General features: G+C 38.0%; 1 protein-coding gene across 1 annotated transcript in view; it reads right to left on the bottom strand.

The window, feature by feature from the left end:
• Positions 1–3,700: 3,700 nt before the first annotated feature.
• Abcd3 (ATP-binding cassette, sub-family D (ALD), member 3) overlaps positions 3,701–24,192 on the bottom strand; it is a 60,362-nt gene continuing 39,870 nt past the window's right edge. The window contains 15 exon segments of the mRNA XM_013018331.1: positions 3,701–5,127; positions 5,649–5,705; positions 8,650–8,754; positions 12,118–12,237; positions 13,241–13,330; positions 13,412–13,477; positions 13,576–13,653; positions 15,788–15,851; positions 17,159–17,231; positions 17,312–17,403; positions 18,331–18,422; positions 18,507–18,604; positions 19,158–19,227; positions 21,574–21,643; positions 22,932–23,074. Coding sequence (XP_012873785.1) covers positions 5,050–5,127; positions 5,649–5,705; positions 8,650–8,754; positions 12,118–12,237; positions 13,241–13,330; positions 13,412–13,477; positions 13,576–13,653; positions 15,788–15,851; positions 17,159–17,231; positions 17,312–17,403; positions 18,331–18,422; positions 18,507–18,604; positions 19,158–19,227; positions 21,574–21,643; positions 22,932–23,074 — 1,296 coding nt within the window. The 3' untranslated portion in view covers positions 3,701–5,049.

Genomic DNA, 24,192 nt, shown 5'->3' with positions numbered 1-24,192 from the left:
AAAAAAAAAAAAAAAATTCAGGAGAATATTAACACCTCTGAAATAAAATTTTTAGTACTTGCCAGTATCCTATAGTACTTCTGGTGGAATCTCTGCTTTCAAAGGAGAAAAGATTATGAGATACAGAGACTTGCTAAGATCTCATTGCTGATATATTGATATGTTGCTATCAGTACAAATCAAGAGGGGAAGAAATTCCTTCTGATGACCTCTTAGAGGACAGAGTCCACACCAGTCCATTTGCTCACTAGATTAGGTCTCCTTGAAAGTATCAGACTCCTAACTGAAGCAGCAAAAGAAGATAGTAGTTTCACAGGTGAAAAGTTGGAGAGTGTGGACTAGATTCTGGAACCATATTTGGAACCAGAAACACGTAATTGTATCATAAAGACAAATTACATCTGCTGTCTGTCACTTTTCTAGTACCTGCTTCTTAAAGAAAAAAATGATCTCAGGGCTGGGAAGGTGGCTCCGTGGTAGAGTGCTTGCCTTGCATGCATGAGGCCCTGTGTTCGATTCCTCAGCACCACATAAGCAGAAAAAAGCGAGAAGTGCCGCTGTGGCTCAAGTGGTAGAGAGCTAGCCTTGAGCTGAAAGAGCTGAGGGACAGTGCCCAGGCCCAGAGTTCAGGCCCAACAACTGGCAACAAAAAACAAAAACAAAAAAAATGCTTTCTATTCAATAGTGAGAGTAAACTTGTTCCCCATGTTCTTCCTAAATGTTCTAGGACATGTGCATCTAGCAGGTGTTCACTTCCTTCAGTGTTGTCCAAGAAGGCTTATTTTTGTTATGTAATGTGACTTCTGTTCATTCAGATGATTTGATATACTAACATCCCACCCCACAGTCCTTGCATCTCAACTGGGGATGCAGGTAATTCTGGCTTTGTCCATCATCATATTCCTTCTTCCCAAATGGAGAAATTGGTCCAAGGTAATTACATAACTAAGTCTATGAAAAATGAGTCTTAAGGCTTCTTTGGAAATGTGAGATCCTTCTTTCCTTCCTTGCTACCTTCCTTCTATCTTGTCCTCTTTCTTCCTTCTTTCCTTTTTCTTTTTCTCTTTCTGCCTGCCCACCTGCCTGCCTGCCTTCCATCTTTCCTTTTTCTTTCTTCCTTCTTTCCTTTTTCTTTCCTTCCTTCCTTCCAGACTGTACATGGGACGGTAAGGATCTGATCTGTTCAAAGGAAGAAACTCAAGGGAAAAAAGGCCTTAAAAATCAAGTCTATTTAGCCTAAATCCTGTAGTTATTAGAGTGTTTATATAATTAACAATCTGAGGGGGCGGGGAGGTTGCCAAGCATGTTGGCTCATGTCTGTAATCCCAGCAACTCAGGAGGTTGAGATCAGGCCAACCTGGGCAAGAAATTTAGTAAGATTTCATCTCAGTGCTGAGTGTTCATGTGTGCCCATTATCTAACTACACAGGAAGCATAAATGAGGATCACACATGAGCCAGCTTGGTTTCTGTTTGCAAAATAGAAAAAGCATAAAGGGCTTGAAGTATGGCTCAATTGGTATAATGCCTGCCTAGGAAATGCCAGCCCCTAAGTTCCAACTAGCACATGGCTCTTGCAATTCCTTAATATCACACAGAATGGCATCCACCTGTCTTGCCCCCTCTTCTAAACTCTGGTTTCCTTGGCAAGAAACACTTATGCTCTTGGATTCCTCATTCATTACTCCTAACACTGGCTTCCACTATGTGCCAGAGATTATAAATTTCATTAAAACATGACAAGTGTAATCTCAGCAATTTGGAGCTCACACACATATACATGGTAAATGTCACACAAGTCACTATGCACATAAATGTTAAGAGTGTTTGGGGAGCTCACCAACTTGGGAGTTTTCTGAAATCACAGCTGAGAGATGCAGCATTCACATTAGGGGGAAATATGCTAGGCACTCCAGGAAGAGAATCCTGCACCATCCAATGAGCAATGAGCACCTGGAACAGCTACTGAGAAGCAAGCATGTGGGTGACAGACCTTGGGCCTTGCTGATGACTCAGGCATCCCCAAAGTCAGTGATTTGGTGAAAAAGACTTTGGCTATAAAAGAAAGTCAGGTCAACTAATGTATTTTAAGCTTTAAAAAGTTAGCTTCTGCCGGGCGTCAGTGGCTCACACCTGTAATCCTAGCTACTCAGGAGGCTGAGGTCTGAGGCTCGCAGTTCAAAGCCAGCCCAGGTAGGAAAGTCCGTGAGACTCTTATCTCCAATAAACCACCAGAAAACCGGAAGTGGCACTGTGGCTCAAGTGGTAGAGCGCTCGCCTTGAGCTGAAGAGCTGAGGGACAGCACCCGGGTCTAGAGTTCAAGCCCCACATCAAACAGAAAACAAAACAACAGCTAAAGACACTGGGACTTGCCGGGCAGGGCAGAGGAACTTCTTTGGAGAGGGGAGGCAGCCCAGGAATAGAGCCAGAGAAAGGGTAAAATAAAAGTAGTATTGTCTCCTACAAAGAAATAAGAATCAGAATACTGATCTCAACAGCCAGAGCATCTAAAGCTAGGGGTCAATGGCTCATGCCTGTAATCCTACCTACTCAGGAGGCTGAGATTAGAGGATCAAAGTTCAAAGCAGAAAAGTCAGAGAAATTCTTTCTCCAGTTAACTAGTAGACGGTCAGGCTAGAGGTATGGTACAAGTGGTAGAGCACCAGTCAAGGAAGCAAGCTATCCAGGCATGAAGCCCTAAGTTTAAGCCCCAGTACCTTCTCTCCACAAAAGGAACAAACAATTGCCCTTAGGGCATTGAAGTTTTTGCCTTCTAGTTCTGGTACTCAAGTTCTTTCAAAAGTGACATGCATGTGATGCGACATGTTATTTATAGAAAGGGTAAAAATACTTCAGTCCTTCATGAAAGAAAAATTTCTGATACAGGTTTTTAAAAAGTAAACCGTGTCCTTCAACTAACAGTGTTCACGTTTATTTGACAGAAGAAAGTTCACTCTGGTTTTAGGAACAAACTATGGTTTTGAAACAAAGTTTAGGAATTTCCAGTTTTCAGGCAAATGTTAATCAGTGTGTGTGCGTGCACACACACACATGCACACACATGTGAACCCTGGATGCATTCTATGCTATCCCCAGTAGCAAATCCCCATGGTGGTTTATCACAGACTTTCTATGCATTACCAAGTAGAAAGTGAAGGTACAGTGATACAACTGGTGTGCAGAATGCAAATATGGATGAAAGTTCCACTCTTTTGATTTAGCCTTCAGATTACTCTCGGTTACAGTGTAGTTCATGGACTGAGGGTAAACCCACTTTCGGAACACTGGCGCACCTTACTATGGCCTCCAGTGAAGCATCATGTTAACATATGCAAAGGCAAGGCTCTTTATAAATATACTCCTTCATGACTCTATTGAGAATCCTTACAGAAGCTTATGAAAATACTTCCATTAACACATCTTTGCTAATTCAGGAATGTGAAAATCTGCCACTGCTCCATGTGCCAAAATCTCTCCCAGGGACTCAAAGCTATTTGGTAGAATACACTGAAGATTTTATCAGTATTTTCTAAGACCAAAGAATGCTTTCCTTCAATGTGCATTTAATAGAACTTTAAAAGCAGACAAGATGCTGAGGGTATTCTGAACGTGCACTTAAGTTTGTTTTCAAGTCAAGTCTGTGTGACCTGGGGAAGAACTCATCAATATTTTGACAGGGAATAAAAAGAACACACAGAAATTGTGTAGAGTATCTGATTTTTTTTTAATCTGAACAGAAAAAAAGTAAGTATACAAGTTTGCCAGAAAGAAGTGGTAAAAACTGAATGTTGCGTCTGCTTCAGTAGCCAGTGATTCTAAGTCAACTCTGCAAAACCCAAACCAGTTATGCAGAAAGAATGTTTTTAAAAATGCCCCTTCTTTCTGACCCCTAGTTTGATACAATGTATTGATTACATTGTTTCAGTTCTCCTTGAGCAAATAATACATGTAATGTCATTAAGGGTAGTTTGGTGAGCTGAAATTGATTTAAGGTAGTTCAATATAATAATCCCAAATATAAAAAAAATTATTCAAAATTCACAGACATAGAGCAGTACCTAGGAAACATAATTCACCCGTTTGCATGATTATTTTTTTGCATTTTTAAACATACAATCCCAGTGGCCGGTGCAGTGGCTTCGCATCCCAGGGCATGGCTTTGTGTAGTGCATTCTGAGGGCTCCTCTGGAGTTGGCACAGGCAAACACCATGCTGCTGATGGATGGCCCCAACACATCTGTCCGGTTCTTTTAAAACTCTAAAATACCTAAAACCTTGAGTTTGACACGAGGACTGTGCTGTAATATCCCAAACATTGGGAAGAAGAGGTGTGACTTGTAGTGACCACACCTTATAAGCAAGACTGCACATAAATTTCTGTTACATCACCAGAAAGCTTCAAAGCAACTCAATCCCACAGACTGGGGGGCACATTCATCACAGAGCTAAAGAGAATCCAAATGGCACTCCTGGAGTCAAACGCGCCCCAAGGCATGTATGAGGAATGAGCATAACTGTGTGACAGGGAGATCTGCCACAGTGCAATCAGAGCTGCGATGCAGAGATGTTCTTCATTTGAATAATACATTGTGATTGGTCTGCTTCCCACGACCATGGGGCACAAGGAAATAAAACTCAAGACGTTTGGTGACAACAGGACAAGTGATGACCCCAGTGTTAAATAGGGTTCTTCACTGAAGGAAGAGACTGAGCCACAAAGTCAAATAGCTGACTTTGGATGGTTTACATCCCAGGATGAATCAGGTTACACCAATTGAAGCCCAATTTAATTCAGGCAGGTTTTTAACCACAAGAATAAGGACATTCTTAGTACATATTAATAATTAAACCAACATATACACAATTAGCAATATCCTAATATAATATTAAGTGTTTTAACAACAAGTTCTCAATTATTCTATAGCTAGTTAATTGGTTGCTTTGTTTTTTAAAAAAACAAGCTTAGCTTTATTTTACAATGTACTATTTCTATATGTATTCTGTAATGATTTTTCATTTCATTGACAAAAGTACAGGTTTCTGATTTCTCTAAGAACCAAACTCGACTGTATCTTCTGTGATCTTTTTGAATTCATAATTGCCCCTGCCGTCCATATGCAAGTAGAACTGTGGAGAGAAGGGAAAGGATCAATAATGCAGAGTTCCTGTGTTCTTTCTTTGCTAAAAGCTATAGCACACACTTATGTATGTGATTTTAGTGAACCAAGTCCATATGCACCTCACAAATGAGATGCTCCAGCAACCCAGAATCAAGAATCTAGGCCTGATAGACTTAACAAAGTTAGGTTAGCATTTAAAAAATGTTAAAGAAACCTAGTTTTGTAATAATGTTTTATTTGACTATAATTGTAAATGTTAATCTTTGAAAAACAATGCTGTAGCACTGAATTAAATTTTTTATGTCAACACATAGGTGTATTAAAATATCAAAAAAAAAAAAAAAAGAATCTAGGCCTGGGGCCGGGGGAGGAAGAGGGGCTGCTGTGCCTGACTGGGCTGCTCTCAGCAGGCCCGTTTCCATTCCTTCTCTTTTATAATGGAGCATGCATCAAGAAATCTAAAACCATTTTCACCTAGACTCACACATTTAAATAAACTTCCATTGTTCCATAGTGAGAAACACAAACCTCATGGTGCTTCCAGAGAGATTTTCTATGTGACACAGTGAACAGGGTAATGCCCACCTAATTGAAAGAAAAATAAAGGGTTTTTAGGGTTCGGTTAACAAATAGCCAGACATTAAATGAACACAAGCTGTTAAAATGACCACTTTCAGTGGAGACAGCTAAAAAAAAAAAACAATATCAAAGAGAAAAATTTCTAATGATGCCTAATGTTTATGGTAATGGAAATTTGTGCCATTAGCCACATAACAAAAACTAACAGGTACTAACATTGAGTGTATTATCTTGTTTTGAATAGAAAACACATCTCCAATTGTATGTATGTATATATATATATATATATACACACACACATATATATATACATATACATGAATATATGCAAAAAGATAATAGGATAAAAGTAGCAAAATGTTAAAGTGGAAAGATTAATCAGTATAGCACTGTCTACAACTAACTTGCTTCTCAAATGCCAATTATAATCCCAATAAGGGATTACTTTCATTGTGGAAATACATTTTGGAATCCAGATATTGGAAATGTATTATTAATCCTCTCCTAGAAGGTTCTGGGGCAGAACTGTACAATTAAACATGTGAATATTTCTGAGGTAATCCATATGAACAGCTGCAATAAATGAGACAGTATATCTTCTATTAGTTCAGGTCAGATTTTGTTACTCAACGAACTTCCTAAAAAATTATGGAAACCCTTCTGGTCCTAAAAGCTTTCTGTATTTCAGACTAAACATAGAATTTAAGGTCTAACCTTCAGATTTTGAAGAAAATACTAAAAGATACAACTACAGATACTCTGATTCACTACTTCTCAACTGAGATCTTTGTCCTCAGGGGACATTACAATTGATAAAAGTCTGGAGACATTTTTAGTTGTCACACTGAGATCACTACTGCCATCTAATGGACAGAAGCCGGAGATGCCACTACACAGAAAAATACACAGGACAGCCCAGCAGCTTTCTCAGTTACACAGCCAAAATGCCTACAGTACCAACATCTGGCAAGTCATGCTGTTCTAGATCACTGCTTTTCCAAACAGCTCTCAGGGCTGACAGACACACACATGTGAGAATTCACCATTTCCACCTGTGACTTCTCATTTTGATCTCATTTTGATGGTAATTTAAAAAATTAGTCCAAGTACATTCTGTATCATTTCCACCAAGAGATTACACTTCTACATTGCTACAGCTACAAAGTGGCTGAAGAAACTTAAAAATTGTAGTGTGTCCCAAGTTAGGCTGCCTTGCAAAATTTGATTAGGAACTACATAATAAGATAAACATGTTATCAGCATTAATAAAACACAAATCATACAAGACAATTTGAAAATGGTAAATTTATATTGGTTTTGCTGTTGTAAAAAAGTTCTAGACTTTAAGAGGTCATTACTGTTGATTCATGTTGTGATATTCTGATAACATAATTTAAACTGTCATGGAGCTCCATATAAATTGTCTTCCTTCAAAAAAAAATCTATATTTTGCAGAATTTATGAAATTGCCTGGTCAAAATTACCAGCAAAGAAGCCTCTAAGTCAAATACAGACTACATGGTTATATATACAAAAATTCATAAACATCTCTAACACCTATGAAACATCAATATTGGTAATTTATAGTATTCATATAATAAATTTATTATATAAATGCTATAAAAGTAACTCAAGAATTGAAAAGAAACTATACATGAAATACAATCAAGGGCTAGGAAGGTGGCTCAGTGGTAGAGTGCTTGCCACACATCCATGAGGCCCTGGGTTTGATCCCTCAGCACCAAATAAGCAGAAAAAAACAAAAGCTGGAAGTGGCACTGTGGCTCAAGTGGTAGGGTGCTAGCCTTGAGCTGATGCCCAGAGTTCAAGCCCCACAACTGACCAAAAAAAAAAGAAGAAGAAAGAAAGAAAAATACAATCAATAGTTAAATCTCTCTGCTAAGACAAACGTGACAAGCTGGCTCATTCGTTCTCCCCAGCGCAGGCTCACAGTGTCACATGCATGTGAACCATCTGGGCATTTCGCCCATTTGCAGATTCAAAGTAGCCAGTGCTTGACATTCTGTACTGCTAAGTCACTTCTAGGACATGGAGATAACCATGCCATGGCTATACTCTGGGTAGCGGGACTTCATTTTATTTACGTATGTTTGTATATGTAAATAAAAATGCATGTCTACATATGTGCAATGTGACCTATTCTATTTACTATAAGCTGCCCAAGTAGGCATAAGGCATTCAAATTCTTCTGTACCCCTTTACTTACATCAAAACTGTAAAAGCAGCACATAACTAGTCTTGTTCTAAAAAATCCAATGAGTTAGACCGGCAGTAGCAATTTTCAAATGAAAACTGAATAATGATTTAAGGAATAACAATACAGGGGCTAGCAATGTGGCTCAATGGTAGAGTGCTTGCCTAGCAGGCATGAAGCCCTGGGTTCAATTCTTCAGTATAACACATTAGCAGAAAAAGCCAGAAGTGGTATTGTGGCTCAAGTGGTAGAGTGCTAACCTGGAGCAGAAGAAGCTGAGGGACAGTTCCCAGGCCCTGAGTTCAAGCACCAGGACTGGCCAAAAAAAAAAAGAATGACAATACAAACAGCCTCATACTTATCTACTAAAACAAGTTTAGTAAGATGCTGCCCAGAACAGACAAATTAAAAATTACAAATGGTTGCTATTGAGTCTTCCTGATTTTAAAAAGATGTTTCAGTGAAGTTAATGGGATAAACTGAGTATAAATAATGAGGCAAGAGGAAAATATACTTACATGTTTCATACCTAAGAAATGAAGAGAATTATATAGAGGATTATATACTTACGCCTCTTTTTATGTTACTCCTATCTTAGCTACCAACCTTAACACCATTACTAAGCAAGATATCATCTTGCTGGTTAGTGATGGGAGACTTCTCTGAGCAGTGTGTGGTGACAGAGTGATGGATAGGAACACATCCCCTCCAGCTAAGATGCTGGGTGCCACTCACCTTCCGACAGTGGCTGTAGATGTAGTCTTCTACATCCACGCTCACTGCACTGGTGCACTCATCCAAAATGGCAAACTGCGGCTTATGATAAAATAATCTTGCCATCTGAAGCAGAAGAAAGGCTTTTTGTAAACATATGCAGACCTAAAACTAAGTATATCTATTTTACTAAAGCTATCTTTACTAAGCTATGTTTGCTTTACTTAAATATGCATTTTGAAATCTTGTAAAGCTAAAGTGTGACAATTATTTTACCAAAACCAATCTGCTTCCTATAAATGGGAACAATATAAAGAAACCCATCTTTACTGTTATCTCAAGTAAAGAAGAAAATAGAGGCCATAATATGAAAACATAAACTGGTGTGAGGCAATACTGAGTTCTATGGTAGTAGTAACTTCACTAAACAAGTAAGATTAGGGAACGTGGTCAGGCACTGGTGGCTTATGCCTATAATCCTAGTTACTCAGGAGGCCTCAAAAATGAGTCTTGTGGTTCAAAGCCATGACACTCATCTCTAATCAACCACAAAAAAGTCGCAAGTGGAGCTGTGGCTCAACTTGTAGCACAACAGCCTTGAGTGAAAAAGCTAAGGAACACTGTTCAAGCCCCACTACTGACTAAAAAATAATATTAGAGAGCATGGATTTCAACCAAATCCCACAATTCAGACTCAGAATTTAAACCCTCTGTTGCTTACACAGCAGTACCAACTCACACTCCAACAGTCATTAGTACACCAGTGTCCTGACTCTATTACTAGAAGCTTTATTAAAGCCTTTGCTAATTTTGTGAATGAAAAATTAACACCAGGATTGCTATAGCCTACATTTTGTTGATTATCTGAAATGCTGAACATTTTCCTTTATGCATCTCCCACATTTATTTTATCTTCTGGAACAACTTATGCTGATCCTTTTTCTGACAGATATTCCAATTTGTCATCTACCCCCAGAGATGATCCCGTGTTCCACTTGGGTGAACACTTCCTCCTTCTTGAGAAAGCAACAGCAAGAGCACTGGGGGTCTTCCACCCTCCACGCTGCTCCCTCATTCAAGGTGGGGTTCTGTAGGGCTAATTCCTAGGTTTCCTTCTCTCTTCCTACACTACGTCTTTCTGAGTGATCTCATCTAATCTAAGATTTCCAACAATACTGACATTCTGAAAACCATACATAGGTGACATCTGTATCATCTATGCTTTTCTAATTTCTAGCTTGATAAATTCTTATTTAGATTTTCTATTCAGGTAGCCCACAGATTCTCAGATGTAGAAGTCTAAAACTGAAATGTGTTTTCTAGATTTCCCTCATCACTCAATCCTTCCCTGTCCTCATCCCTCTCACCCAGCCCTGCTTAATGGATTCAGGTCAGTCCACTCTTCCCCCTCTCTACAAGCATGCCATGACACCGGAGCACCCCCAGACAACCACATAGACTCCAGCCTCCTCTCCACTCCTTTCACTCCATTCTCCATGTACCCACAGGGACTCTGTCACAAGCAGAGAACTTCGCTCTGGCTAAAAATCCTTCAACAACTTCCTACTCAACTTCAAAGAAAATCCAAAGTCCTTAGCATAGCCTGTAAGACTCACAGTCCCATCCCTTCTCACACCGAGGCTGGCCTTCTAGCAGCATGTCCTCCCAACTGCTACAACACAGCACCAGATGCAGGCACATGTCAGACCTGTTCAAGGCCGCCGCTGCTCCTTACTCCTTTCTCATTTTTGTCATCATTTTCTCAAACTGATGGAGACACAGCCCTTCCCATGAAGATGATGTGTCCTGCACAGGCAGTTGAAGAGGGTGGAGGACAAACCAGTGCGGGGCCAATGAGGAGAAATGGATGCTAGAGGCATTCCAGAGGCCTCTCCTCCCTCCTGTACTCTTTCCTCTCCTCCTGCCCCTACTTTCTCCTCTCCCTTCCATATTCCCTGAATCTGCATCTTCACTTTCACCATGCTAATGGACAGATGTGCACATCCCAAGAGACAGGCTTTTGTCTCCTCTCTCTCTCCTCTGTGCTGTCAGCCACCTGACTGCACGGTACACAAAGGCTGTAGGTGAGGAGGGGAACCCATGCCAATACCAATGTGCTGCCTGGCCTTGATAAACCATGTTCACCAGGATTAACAGGCAAGGCTGAGTTAGTTTGAGTTGGGCACTCATGCTTATTACATAGGACTGCTGTAAAATTAAGGGAGATCACTTGGGCAACTATGTGGCATATTGTCTATCATGTATTAAGCTCTCAAAAAATAACTGCCATTGAATTAAACTAATTGTCTCTTTTTTTTTCTTCTCTAGGCACATTTGTGAATTCTTCCCTTCAAAAATGACTCCATCTATACCTTCAGTCCTCATACAGAACTGATGATTTAAGTACATTTACTTTTTCTCTTCTGTGTAACCACCGTGTCTACCTGTGAATTATCTCTCCATTTTCTTTTAAGTCATATTGAAACTTAATGTTTAAATGTTTTTAGATTTGTCTTACTGGCTTGCAGTTATTTCTGCAATATGATTCTAGAAACTGACCCTAGAAACATCCAACTGTTTCAAAGGCTTGCTCCTTTGGTCCAATTTCCATTTTGGATACAGAAAATATTTCCCTCCTTCTTGTTCAATATTCATTCTTCACAATAGATTAATCTCATGTCACAACATGAGAACTGATAGTTTGGGAAACAACATACAAGATCAGGGACTAGGAAGCAACACAGTAGAACACAGCCAAAAGATGATGGGCACAGCCTTTTTCCTTTGATTTCAAGTGTTTCCTAATTACCATCAGGCTAACAGCAAAGGGAAAACCCCCTGCATGTACTGTGGTACACACAGTTCAAAAGTGACTCTTTTAAAGTGCCTCAACAGAGGTTCTAAGTATTATTCTTTTCAGGTAGTGTTTAGTACATATTTTTGGTTAGGAATAAGTTTAATTGTTATATACTTCTTTATGTTAAGAAAGTTTTTAAATTTCAAATAACTTTAAGTGATAGATACTATACCTTAAAACAAAGATACACACAGCAATGGATGGAAAGGAAAGAACAAGGAATAGAGGTGTGCATGCTTTCTAACCTTCACTTCTGCAGAGAGCAGGGAAAAGATACTTGAGAGGCGGCACCTGACTGGGCCGGCTGCATATGGGAGGGCCACTGTGCCACAGAGACCCCGTTTAGCCTTCAGAAAAATGGACTGTTTCTACAGCTTTTCCTTCACAAGTGTGGCAACATTCATTATTAATGACGGTTTTAGAATTCCAAGTGGACATTCAAGTTAAACATTTCTAACACTTGATTCACTGTTTAAATTATCAATATTTCCTAACATAGCCATTATGGCTATGTTAGGAAATAAAAAGTAAAATCTGTGTCTTGAGCAATCAAAGGGTCTAAACAGGTCAGCTCTATAACAGGACTTTAGTAAAGCAAGCAGTTGCACCTGCTAGTCTCCAGAGATACTCACGGCCATTCTCTGTTTTTCTCCCCCACTGAGTACGTCCATCCAGTCCTGGACGCTGTCCCAGCCGCCCTCCCGTTCCAGGATGTGACCCAACTGCACATTGTCCAAGTACTCCTTCAGCACCTTCCAGCAAATGAGGCAAGACAAAATCAGACTTGTCATAAACCAACGTTCTCTGTTTTGCTTTATGTTTTTAAACAAGATTTTTAGTAATTCAATTGCCAATACCACTTAGAAGAGGTACTCTTTAGCAAGGAATGGGGCACAAGGCTAGCCCTGAACTTTTCAATTCCTATTTATGCTAAGCTTGACAAAAGCATGTCTAGTGGTTGAGAAAGAATAACATCATTGTGCATAATCAAAGGATTTAGGAAATTAGGCAGGTATGGAGGCTCAAGCCTATAATCCTACCTATATGGGAGGCAACAATTTGAGGACTGCAGTTCTAGGCAAACTGGGAAAAAAATGTTTGACTACATCTCAACTAATGGCTAGGCAAAGTCTTGTGCAACATAGGAAAACACAGTTTTCAGGAAAGCTACCCAAGGAAAAAAACCAGCTACACAAGAAAACACAAACAAGAGGATTATAGTCCAGGCCAGGAGACCATAAAGGGCTACTCTATCTTATAAAAAAAACAATGCAGCCAGGTACCAACTTACTACTAGCTCTTCATGAGGCTGAGATCTCAAGGACTATGTTTCGAAGCTAATATGGGCAGAAAAGTCCAAAACTCTGTCTCCAAAATAATCAGCAAAAATCTGGGGATGGAGGCATGATTAAGTGATAAGAGAGTCAGCCAGACAAATACAAGGCCCTAAGTTCAAACTCTGGTACTGAAAAAAAAAAAAGGCAAAAAGGGTAAGACGGCAGGACTCAAGTGGTACAGAGCCTACGTAAGAAGCACAAGATCATGTGCTTCAAATCTAAGAATTACAAAATAACATAGAAAACAACAAATAGTGTACAGACAGATAAATACAAATCAAGTGATATAAACAAATTGCTGATTTCTTCCCACAGCTTTGAAAGTTTGGACAAACTACCTGGCATTTAAATACTGATATGCAGACAAAGAATCAGAACTAGGACGTTTTCATTAGTCTAGGACATAAGGGTCCCTTACCTGGTCAGATATCCCCTTCTTCTTCTGATCTTCCCTTCCATCTGGATATATCACTTGGTCTCGCAGAGTTCCAAGGGTCATGTAAGGTCTCTGAATGTGGCACAGAAAAAGTCAGTGAAGTAAATTTAAAGAAAGATAAAAAATTACAAACCAACTTCAACAAGGTCTTACCTGAGGGACATAAAATAACTTTCCTCTCTCAGGTTTAGTAAGACGTCCTCCAAAGAGAGGCCATAACTACAAAAGACAAGGAAGGAAGAAGGAATTGTGAAATTCACACTATAGTAACAGTATTACAAAATAAGTCAAAATTTTGGAGAGCAGATCACACATACTTCACCAAGAACACGGAAGAGTGAGCTCTTTCCACAGCCATTGGGACCACAAATTAGAACATTGGCCCCAGACCGAACCTGAAAGAAAATTCATCTATGAATGAATGAACATATACACACCAACATTTCCTTAGAATCAAATGGCTGGCTGCTAATTATAAGCTTTATATCCTATCTGTATACATGGTATTACTAGCCAGATAGATGGGGGGAAGGAATTTGGTGAGGGGTCTTTAACTTCTGCTTACTTCCAATAGTCACTGTTATACCATTCAATTTAATCTGAATCAGAATACAAAAAAACTTGTGAATCTTTTTGTTTAAGCCACTGAGTTCATAAAAACAATGTGATTCTCTATCATCTTTTTTTTTAAACAGCATTTATACATAAACCATAGTACTGAGTGGTGTGCATCTACTCAACCGTGTATCCCAATCTCCCAGGCAAGCCTATTTTGTGCCTGCCCCATTCTTGCAATGCCATGCAAGTGTGCTCACAGTAAGACTGTACCCAAATTTAGTTGAACAATGACCTCTGGTCACATATTTACATCATATAGTTTTGCTCTTTTGGACAATATTGCACTGAATGTCAGTGTTAGCAGTAAACATATGTACTAGCTCCTCAAATATACTAGCCACATTTTCATAACTTCCTACTGAATTAGACCATACATACACAGAACATTTCCATCACCATAGAAAGTTGTAAAGATATAGAATCTGCAACTATGGAGAGGTTGCCTGATAAGAATCTGTCACTAATTTTCACAACTTCCAGCTCTGAACCACTTATAACGTCATAACATACATAACCTAACCACCAATCCTAACATCTTGAAGAGTCTTAAAATTAAACCACATAAAACCACTTATGAGTTGCCTTTCCTTCTTAGTGTGGTCTGTCATTCCCACATCTCATTAAGAAAACATACTAACTTGGTGTCATTCACTTGACCTGAAAGACTCACTTGTTTTCAGTGCTACTGTACTGCTCTGCTCTTCAGTAGGTTTATCAGTTGTAAGACTCCATGTTTTGTTTCAGTAGTAAAAGTCTATGCTATTTAGGAGAATTTGAATAAAAATAAGTTTCTTTTTAAATTTAAATATATTAAAATTATATTTGCATGTTTAAATATTTATTATATACTGGAAATTACAACTAAATATATTTTCTATGGCTTTTCTGCAAACTTCATTTGCAAAAGAAATTTCGATAGCTGGGCACTAGTGGCTCATATCTATAATCCTAGCTACTCAGGAAGCTGCTATCTGAGGACTGCAGTTCAAAGCCAGTATAGGCAGTTAAGTCCATGAGACTCTTACCTCTAATTAACCACAAAAAAGACAGAAGTAGAGGTGTGGCTCAAGTGGTACAGTGCTAACCTTGAGCAAGAAAAGATCAGAGATAGTGTCCTGGCCCTGAACTCCAATTCCAGGACTGGCAAAAAAATTTTTCTTCTGATACTATAGTAGTACTTGAAATTTTAAAGTACAAGCAATTTAAAAAAAAAAAACAAACAGATTTAGCTGGGTGCCAGTGGCTCACGCCTGTAGTCCTAGCTACACAGAAGTCTGAGATCTGAGGATCTTGGTTCAAAGCCAGCCTGGGCAGAAAACTCTGTGAGACTTTTTTTTTTTTTGTCTGTCTTGGGAGCTGCACTCTAGGCCTGGTGCTGTCCCTGAGCTCTTCAGCTCAAGGCTAGAGCTCTACCACTTGAGCCACGGCACCACTTCGGCTTTGTTCTCCTTATGTAGTGCTGAGGAATGGAACCCAGGGCCTCATATACGCAAGGCAAGCACTCTACCACTGAGCCACCTTCCCAACCCTCCATGAGACTCTTATCTCCAATAAACCACCAGAAAACCAGAAATAGTGCTGTAGCTCAAGTTACAGAGCATTTGCCTTGAGCTGAAGAGCTCAGACAGTTTGTAAGCCCAGAGTTCAAGCCCCGCAACCAACCAAAAAGAAAAAAAAGAGAGAAACATTTTTTTAAGGTGATCCAAAAATTTAGTTCTGTGAATATGGCAACTAAGTTAACCTTAAAATTCATTTGACTATTTCAGAAAACAGGTTTGACTTATAGCTTGAAGATTATTTAAAAGGTGGTATTGTCCAAAAAGAAAGGTACTCATTATCTGACTTATGCAACTGTAACACTGTGTATCACCTTTATAATAACAATTTTTTAAAAAAGAAAAAAAAACCTACTTCAAAGTTAAGATCTCGGATCAAGACGTCACCATTTGGTGTTGCTAAAAGAACATGATCAAACCTACAGAGAAAATGGATAAAGAAGAGGATAATTTAAAAACATATAACAAATGAAACTCTTATCAAAATAATAAATAGTCCAATTTAAAAATTGCCAATGCCCTAATAAATACTTGTGGCACATGAAAAGGTTATCACCATCTCTAATCACTTGAAAAACACAACTCAACAAATGTCATCTCTCTCAATTATCAAACATAAAAAAGATAGTGTTGACAAGATGCAGACAAAAGAAAACCTTTATACATAGTTGTTAAGGTATAAATCAAAACATTATGGGAAAACAGTACCTAGGTTTCTCAAAATATTAAACAGTAGGCTAGGATGTAGCTCAGTGGCAAAGCACTTGCCTACCAAGTGTGATGTCCTGGGTTCAATCCCCAGTACCAAAAAAGGAAAGACAAAAAAAATTAATTAGGGTGAACAATTGTTTAAAAAAGCAGGGAGAATGGAATGAGACCAAGTAACAGAGGATGAATATAATCAAAATGCATTATACATATACATGGATGGAAATATCACAATGAAACCTTTGTACAATTAATATATGTTAATTCTTTTTAATTACAAATGTAACTAGCATATGACCCAAGAAAATAAAATCATTATTTCAAAATGGTATGTATACTCTCAGGTTCATTGCAAAATTATTCACCAAGCTAAGACCCTGAAAGTACCTCCATGTCCTTCACTTGGTGAAAAGATAAAGAATACATTGTATGTGTGAATAAACACATACATATATATGGAATATCATTTAGCCTTATATAGTATTTGTTGATATGGGTGGTGGAAAGCATACCAGAAGGAAAATAAGCCAGATACAAAAATAAACTGCATAATCTTATTTATATGTAGAATCTATAAAAGCCAAATTCACAGCAGAGAGTATGACAGTGTGGGAGTAGTTGGTAGAGGCTCAGAGAGGGGTACACAAGGGTGACATTTGTCAAATGGTATGAAGTTTTGGTAATAATGCAAACTAAGTGAATTCTAGAGGTCTAATGTACAGCATAGGGAGAGAAACTTGCTCTTTGCTAAAAAATTCTCACCAAATATACACATACACATTCACACACGAATGGTAACTATGTAGAGATGAATGGTAATTAATTAGCTGGGGTATGGTGATCATAATATAAGCATCAAAATACAATATTATATACCTTAAATATAAGCCATTTTATGCCAATGATACCTCAAAACTATTTTTTTAAGAAGCTGACTTTAAATTCAGATGAATAAATTGAGAAGGGTTACTGTGAAGTGTAACAAATACTTATATACTCAAGGTTTTTCTGTACATACTTTATAATGTTATCGAGGTTGATGATTTCTCCAGCACCAGGTATCAAGGGACTGAGCTGTGCTCCTTCAGAACCTAAAATGGAAAATAAGAATTAAAGCATCACATTGTGTCAGCTTAAAATTGCGATCTCAAACTATGATATTCATATTTACCCTTCTCCTGCTGTGAGACCATTGTGCGTTCATATTTGCCATGATTTAAATCCGTCAGTACCTGCATTAATTCTGTAATCCGAGCAGTAAAACTAGTCAAAAAAAAAAGAAAGAAAATCACAATCAGACTATTATTCCATCTTCACTTAAGCATAACTCAAGTTTCATATATAATTTAGTTTCAGTGAACTACTATGAGGAAGCTTCATCAGAGACTAGCAATACACACGTTATGTTTTGGCAGGGAAAGGGAAGAGGTTTCACAATAATTCACTGAGAGGATAGGAGGGGCGGTAATTCTTGCTGCTACAACTTCAGGAAGTGAGTACTACAAAAAAAAAAAATGCCAGTGCATTTTTTAGATCCAGGAAGTATGGAACTTGAGCTCCTACGGGAGCAAACTATACAGTCACGTGTAAAGTTGGCCTTTCTAGCAGAAGAAAGAATGTATTAGAAGTATGCCAAATGCAAACAGGGAAGAAAGGGAGACATGCTCTCTTTCTTATGAAAAGGAGAACAGGAGCTTTTAATGTTAGACAGAAATCATTGAAGAAATAATGAAATCAAAACAAGAGGAAGCAAAATAAGATTGTGTGTGTGTCTGTGTGTGTGTGTGTAAGTAAAGGCATACTTGTCACAGCAGGAAAGAGGAATGAAGAGAAAGAACTAAGAAACTGTATCACAGCTCTAAGCTCAAATTTCCTCAGGTAAGCTGAAAATTTATGGCAATTTTTACATTATGGTGTTTTGTTTTGTTTTTTAATTTAATACTATGTCTCTTATATTGTTTGAAATTATAAAGTATTTAAGCCTATTCCAATCAAAGAACAATTTTATTACTATATCTACAATTGCACCTACAAATTCAGGAACAATAGAAAGTCAGAATCACAGAAAAGTCTTCATTTCTAATCAAATCAACTTCTTGGAACAGGAAAGGTTACCCCCTTCATCTTAACTCATTAAACACAACGTTTTTCGAAGTTTTTTCTTCACCTGTTCATTATTACTAATCTTACCCAGCCAATCTAGTCATTTCACGTCCAGCCAAAACTATTCGACCCAGAGCTTGAGACATTCGCAAAAGCATTCTTCCACTTTGGTAGTAATCCTTAAATAAAAATGAATGTTAGATTTTGCTTACAGTTTTTTAAAAAATCAAAAATAAGGCTTCATTTCAATATTACCACTTTACCTCCAGAAGCTCTGAATGTGTACTTTTAAGATGTCGAGGATGAGATAAATCTAGGAAAGGACGACTGACAACTAGGTATCCGACCACAGTGGCAATGTCTGAAACAAATAAAGAGTGTTAGAATGTACAACTAGACATCAATGTCCACACATGTATTTTTAGTTAACTGAGAGACCTGAAATCAGGAGGGTCATGGTTGGAGGACAACTTGGGCAAAAAAAAGCTTGTGACACCCCTTCCCAATCAAGCTGGGAACAGTGGTGCACCTCTGTCATTCTAACTACATGGGAGGTTGGGAGCAGGAAGATTGCAATTCCAGGCCTGCTTGGGTAAAGAAAAGTTTGTAAGACTCCTTTTCAAGAGAAGAATCTGGGCACGGCAGCACATGCCACAAGTGTCATCCCAGCAACAATGGGAAGATACATAAGTGGATAATGGTCAAGGTTCTTGTCAAGCAAAAAACGAGTCTCAAAGTAGCCAGTGCAAAAAAAAAAAAAAAGGAGTGAGCAGAGGCTCAGCACAGCTCAGTAGAAGCGCGCCCACCTGACAAGTGCAAGGACCCCAGCACTAACAAAACTTTTTTTGTAAGGATTATCATTATCCCACTTTTTCACACACTTTAGTATAACATCTCTTTCAAAATACACTTACATTTGGCAATTATGCTATCAATGAAGCCCATAGAAAATCGAAAGAAAATGAAATTATGTAGATGCTCCACCTGGCAGAAAAAGAGAAGTTTTATAAATACATTTTTATTTTTTAAAAACTACTTTATCAAGACAAGCAAACCATAGCATTCATTTATTCAATGAACACTTACTAGGTGCCTATGATTCTTCATTATATTGTACACCACACTTCCTAAAACACAATGCTAACCACAGAGCAGGTGCCAAACACTTCATTAAAAATGTTTTACGCAAACGAAATGGAAAACACATAACTTTAATAATGCTGTTTCCCTTGTGTGTAACAGAACAATGTTTGTATATGCAATACCGTTACACACATATAACCCCAAACTTGTCAACATCCAAAGCACAGAAAATGGAAGGATGAGCTAATTTGGGTAGAACATTAGTCCAAACTGGCACTCAATACTTTGCTTTGGTGAAGACACCTGGCCTGTGCTTTCCCTAAGAGTTAGATGACACACAATGTGAGCGAGTGCTAAGGCAAACATAGCCATGTCACACAACCTAAGTTGTGTGTTATCTGGGAGACTGAGATCGAGAGGATCACAGTTATCTCATAATTACAAATTTTGTTTTGTTTTTGGTCCGGTCGTGGGGCCTAAACTCTGGGCCTCGGCGCTGTCCCTCAGCTCTTCAGCTCAAGGCTAGCGCTCTACCACTTGAGCCATAGCGCCACTTCTGGCTTTTTTCTTTTTGCTTATGTGATGCTGAGGAATTGAACCCAGGGCCTCATGCATGCAAGGCAAGCGTTCTACCACCGAGCCACCTTCCCAGCCCTCATAATTACAAATTTATAAATTCCTTTTATTTTACAGGCTCAGTGTTTTCAAGTTGTCCATCTACCAGATTATTTAAGGTGCTGTGTGACCTGCCACTGGCTCTATATTCCTTTCAAACATATCCCTGTTCTAAGGCTTTCCTCTTACTGGAGATGACAGTGATGCTTTCTTCCTAGATATTGACAGTTTGTGACTCCCTCACTTCCTGTGGGTTCTGATAAAATGTAACTTCATCAAGAAGGAGTCTCTTAGCCATTCTAACTAACTATCCAGCAAACAGGCCCCATCATTCTCTATCCCTTTACCCTAATTCATTTTGGCCAGAGTATTATCATCTGAAATTACACAGAACATCCACTTGCTTACACAATAACTGTTTCTTGCACTAAAATAGCTTAGCTTACTCTCATACCCCCTGTGATTCTAGACCAATGGTTGAAATATTTTTTCAGGGAATAGTATGTGTCAGACACTGGATTCCATGCTGGAGATACATAGCAATAAGGAGAATAGAACAAGTGTCTGAGATCACAGAGTTTCACAGAGTTTGCATTCTAGAAAGACAGTAACCAACAAAATACAACATAAACTACAATATATGCTTTTATGAAACTAGAATATTAGACTGGAAGGAACTGTTCCAGGCCATTTCAAGTAAGCTAATAAGAAAAGGTAAAGCCTCAATGAAATATTAACATGTGGGCTGAAAATCCACAGGAAGAGACCAAGGAAGCCAGTTGGCATATTCCTTTCTGAAAAAGAGCCTTCCATACAGTTTATCAGGGAGCACTCTACAAATTCAGAAATGTTAAATATGGTTAGATGGAAATTCTACTTCTGAAATAACTTAAAATACCTTATTTAACTTTTCTAAGTAATCTGAAATAATTTCACACACTTCCACTAAAATCTTAACTTCATGAAGGCAAGACAATCTGTCATACTCACTCACCTGCCTAATTATCGTCAGCACTAATGGCTGTACCCATTAAATACCCAAGAGGCCATCAATATCTACTGAGTGCATAATGAATAAAATTACTTGGATTAAAATTTTCCAAGTACTCAAGTAAATAAAAACTGAAATACAGCTTTCATAAGCAAAAATATTTATATTCCAAATGAAAGGTCAGTAAACAACCCAAATATGATATCACTTGTTTTTATAATTAAAGTTTTATTAGAATGCAGCTATACCCATTCACTTATGTGTTGCATATGGCTACCTTTGAGTAGGGGAGCTGAATTGATGTAACAGAGGCTACATAATCTGAAAAGCCTAAAACTCTATGCATCTTGTCTGGTCCCTTAAAAATAGTTTGCTGATTCCTGTTTCCCCAATAATCTTCCTTGCACTTTCATGATTTCAATAAGAACAAACTAAATTTATCATTAGTAAGACTCATTTTACAACTACTGAAGATTTTAATGAATGTAATCTCTACTTTTCATTTAAAATACAGTACAAACATTTTGATAACCATTTAAACTACCTATCTTAAGATACGTATATATACACAATATATACCAAATAAATACCAAATAGTTATACTTATGGAAATACACATGAACTCAGTTCTGTTATCTTACCAGTTTTCGAAAGACTGTGTGGATTGTCTGCTTTTCTCTTTTATTCCCATTGTAAAAGGCAATTTCTTCACTATTAAAAAGTTAAAATAATTCAGCAATTAATTTCAATGTTAGGGAACACTGAAAGATAATTAAAATGCAATCTTCAATAAATAAATACTTGGTTTTAAATGAAGCAACTAAGAACTCTTCTGGTGCCATCTCAACCCAGGGGCTGTGCCTGGGATCCAGAACCTAGCTAAGCTCATGGTACACAGGAGCACACACACATCTGGCTGGATCATACACAGCTCTACAGCCTTTGCCACAAGAAGCTCAGCTAGGAAAGCTTTGATGAGCTAATCCTCCTAACCCTCACATATGTGAAGTAAGTCAAGGAAAGTCAATATCCTGATATATGGGAAGACAGGGCGGGCTATAACACACATTACAGACTTTAAGTCACAAGAGAAGGGGGGGAAAAGACAGAAAAAGACAGGTAGCAGGGCCTTGATAGTCAGCTTTTAGAAAACAAAAAAGCAAGCTAAATCTCTGTGGCTTTATAAGTGTCAGCTCTCAGAAGGCCTTGATGAGACAGAACCGTTCTTATTTTTGACACCACACATCCTTGAAACTACTCCCCTTTTGTTGAGCTAGTATGAGTAGGACCACAAGGACTACAGGATCTCAAGTCAAAAACAAGAGCATCTAACAGATAAAGCAAGATTCAGTAAGTAAATGTTAAAGCCCCATAGGAAACAAGTCAAGAAGCTAAAATTCTCAGTCTATTTGACTCTAAAGTTTCCTATCTTTGCACTATGCAAGTATGATGTAAACTGCCCCAATAAAATTCCTCTTACAGCCCAGTGAAGTAAATATGCACATGGAAGTCCAGATATTGCTGTTTAAACAGCATTCAGTAAATACCATGACTCTCCCAAGTCTTTTCTTTCCCTTAGAAATTAATGTAAGGTTTATATTCTACTCCAAAATGAACGTTTATTTCTTCCATTATACAAGCAATTCCTTCAAGTAAAATTAACTTTCCATAAGGATGCATCACATTTATCCTGTGTTCATAGTTTCCTTGAGAGAATGGTAAAAGAACCCAGGTATCAGAATCACAAATAGTAAAATTCCAAGCTATGAAAATTCCATAGTTCAATAGGCATCACAAGGATTGAACCAAGGACCTCATACCCTTGCTTTTCTTTCTCATAGCTGGCACTCTACCATAGCCATGCTAGTCCCATAATATGACTTTTCAAAACAAGTAAATACATACGCTATTTTGTTTATTCAACTATTTAGAGTCAATATAAATGACATCAATAACCATAAAAATAAATTTCTGTATAGCTTAATATATTTCTCCCTACCTGTTAGTGATGAGCCGGGAATTAACGTATCTATATTCACCTTCATACTTTTGCTCAGTTATTGTCATCTTACCAATGGGTCTTCTAAGTCGAGTTAGGAATAGCCCAGAAACAAGCAAGTAGGCCATCATACTTGCTGGGCCCTGTTACGTTGAAAGAAAAAAACAGACAAAGCTCAAGGATATCATAAAATAAAATCCACTGGGATGCAAACGTACAATTTCTAGAATGAACCCCAATGTCTGTGAGAAGTTGTTTCTTTGGTTAACTGTTCTGCCCTGATTCTTTCCTAAAATAAACACACACACCACACCAGTCTCTATACTTCTCTCACCTGCAGGTCCTTCCCTCCAGTGCTCCCACCTTTTGCTTACCTAAAAACTTTTAATGACATCTAACAGTCTTCTACTGAAACTCACCTTAGTATTCTCTAAAGAGTCCACAATAAATTCTCAGATCTCTTTTTTGCCTCCTATTTGAATATTCAATATTTCCTCAAGTTCCTTCGATTCCTTCCTTGGCCATCTTCTCTTTCCCAAACTTATACTTCTATTCCCATCACAGTTAGAAACCTATAGTATTAATTGCCTATGGTATTAACTGCAAGCATATATGCTGCAAGCATAATCACCCAACAAGCAGCTTTTCCCTGCTTGAGCACCCTGCTTCAGCTACTATACTACTTACTTTTGTCAATAACCTCATCACTACTGACCAACTTAAGGGGCTTCAAGCTTAGCTTCCAAGCTCATGATAGGCCCTCTCTTCATTCCTACATACATCCTATCTGCCATACCAAAATAACAATTTCCTGAACTGTTATTCAGGGAAGTTGATTCATGTCTGGCAGGCTTACCATACTTAACAGACATTACATACTGCCTCAAAGCAGGTCAACTATCTGCTGTAGATCATACAAACACTAAATATATGTTTGAAACTTCCCATTATCAGAATTCATTATAACTGCTTGAAAAACCTACTTCTACCATATTTTAATTTTGCCCCAGTAAGAACTTTCTTTATAAAAGTTCTACTATTTAAGTTTAACATAGCATGTATTCAACATTTTCAAAAATTAAGCTTGATTGATTTCAACAATTATTGCAAATAGGGAGCACAGAGATGACTAAAACTCCTTTTAAGAAATGCTGAACCAGATAACAGAAGTAAATGAAAATATACTTCTTAAGAATTAGAAAAATAAAAGCAAATACCTTAATACAGCACAGAGACAAGAGAAATTAGGTCTATTCATTCA

Source organism: Dipodomys ordii, unplaced genomic scaffold (genome assembly GCF_000151885.1).
Source record: "Dipodomys ordii isolate 6190 unplaced genomic scaffold, Dord_2.0 Scaffold39, whole genome shotgun sequence".
NCBI classification, from domain to species: Eukaryota; Metazoa; Chordata; class Mammalia; order Rodentia; family Heteromyidae; genus Dipodomys; species Dipodomys ordii.
Note: the sequence above shows the minus strand (reverse complement) of the source record. Positions and strands in the feature narration are given on the sequence as shown.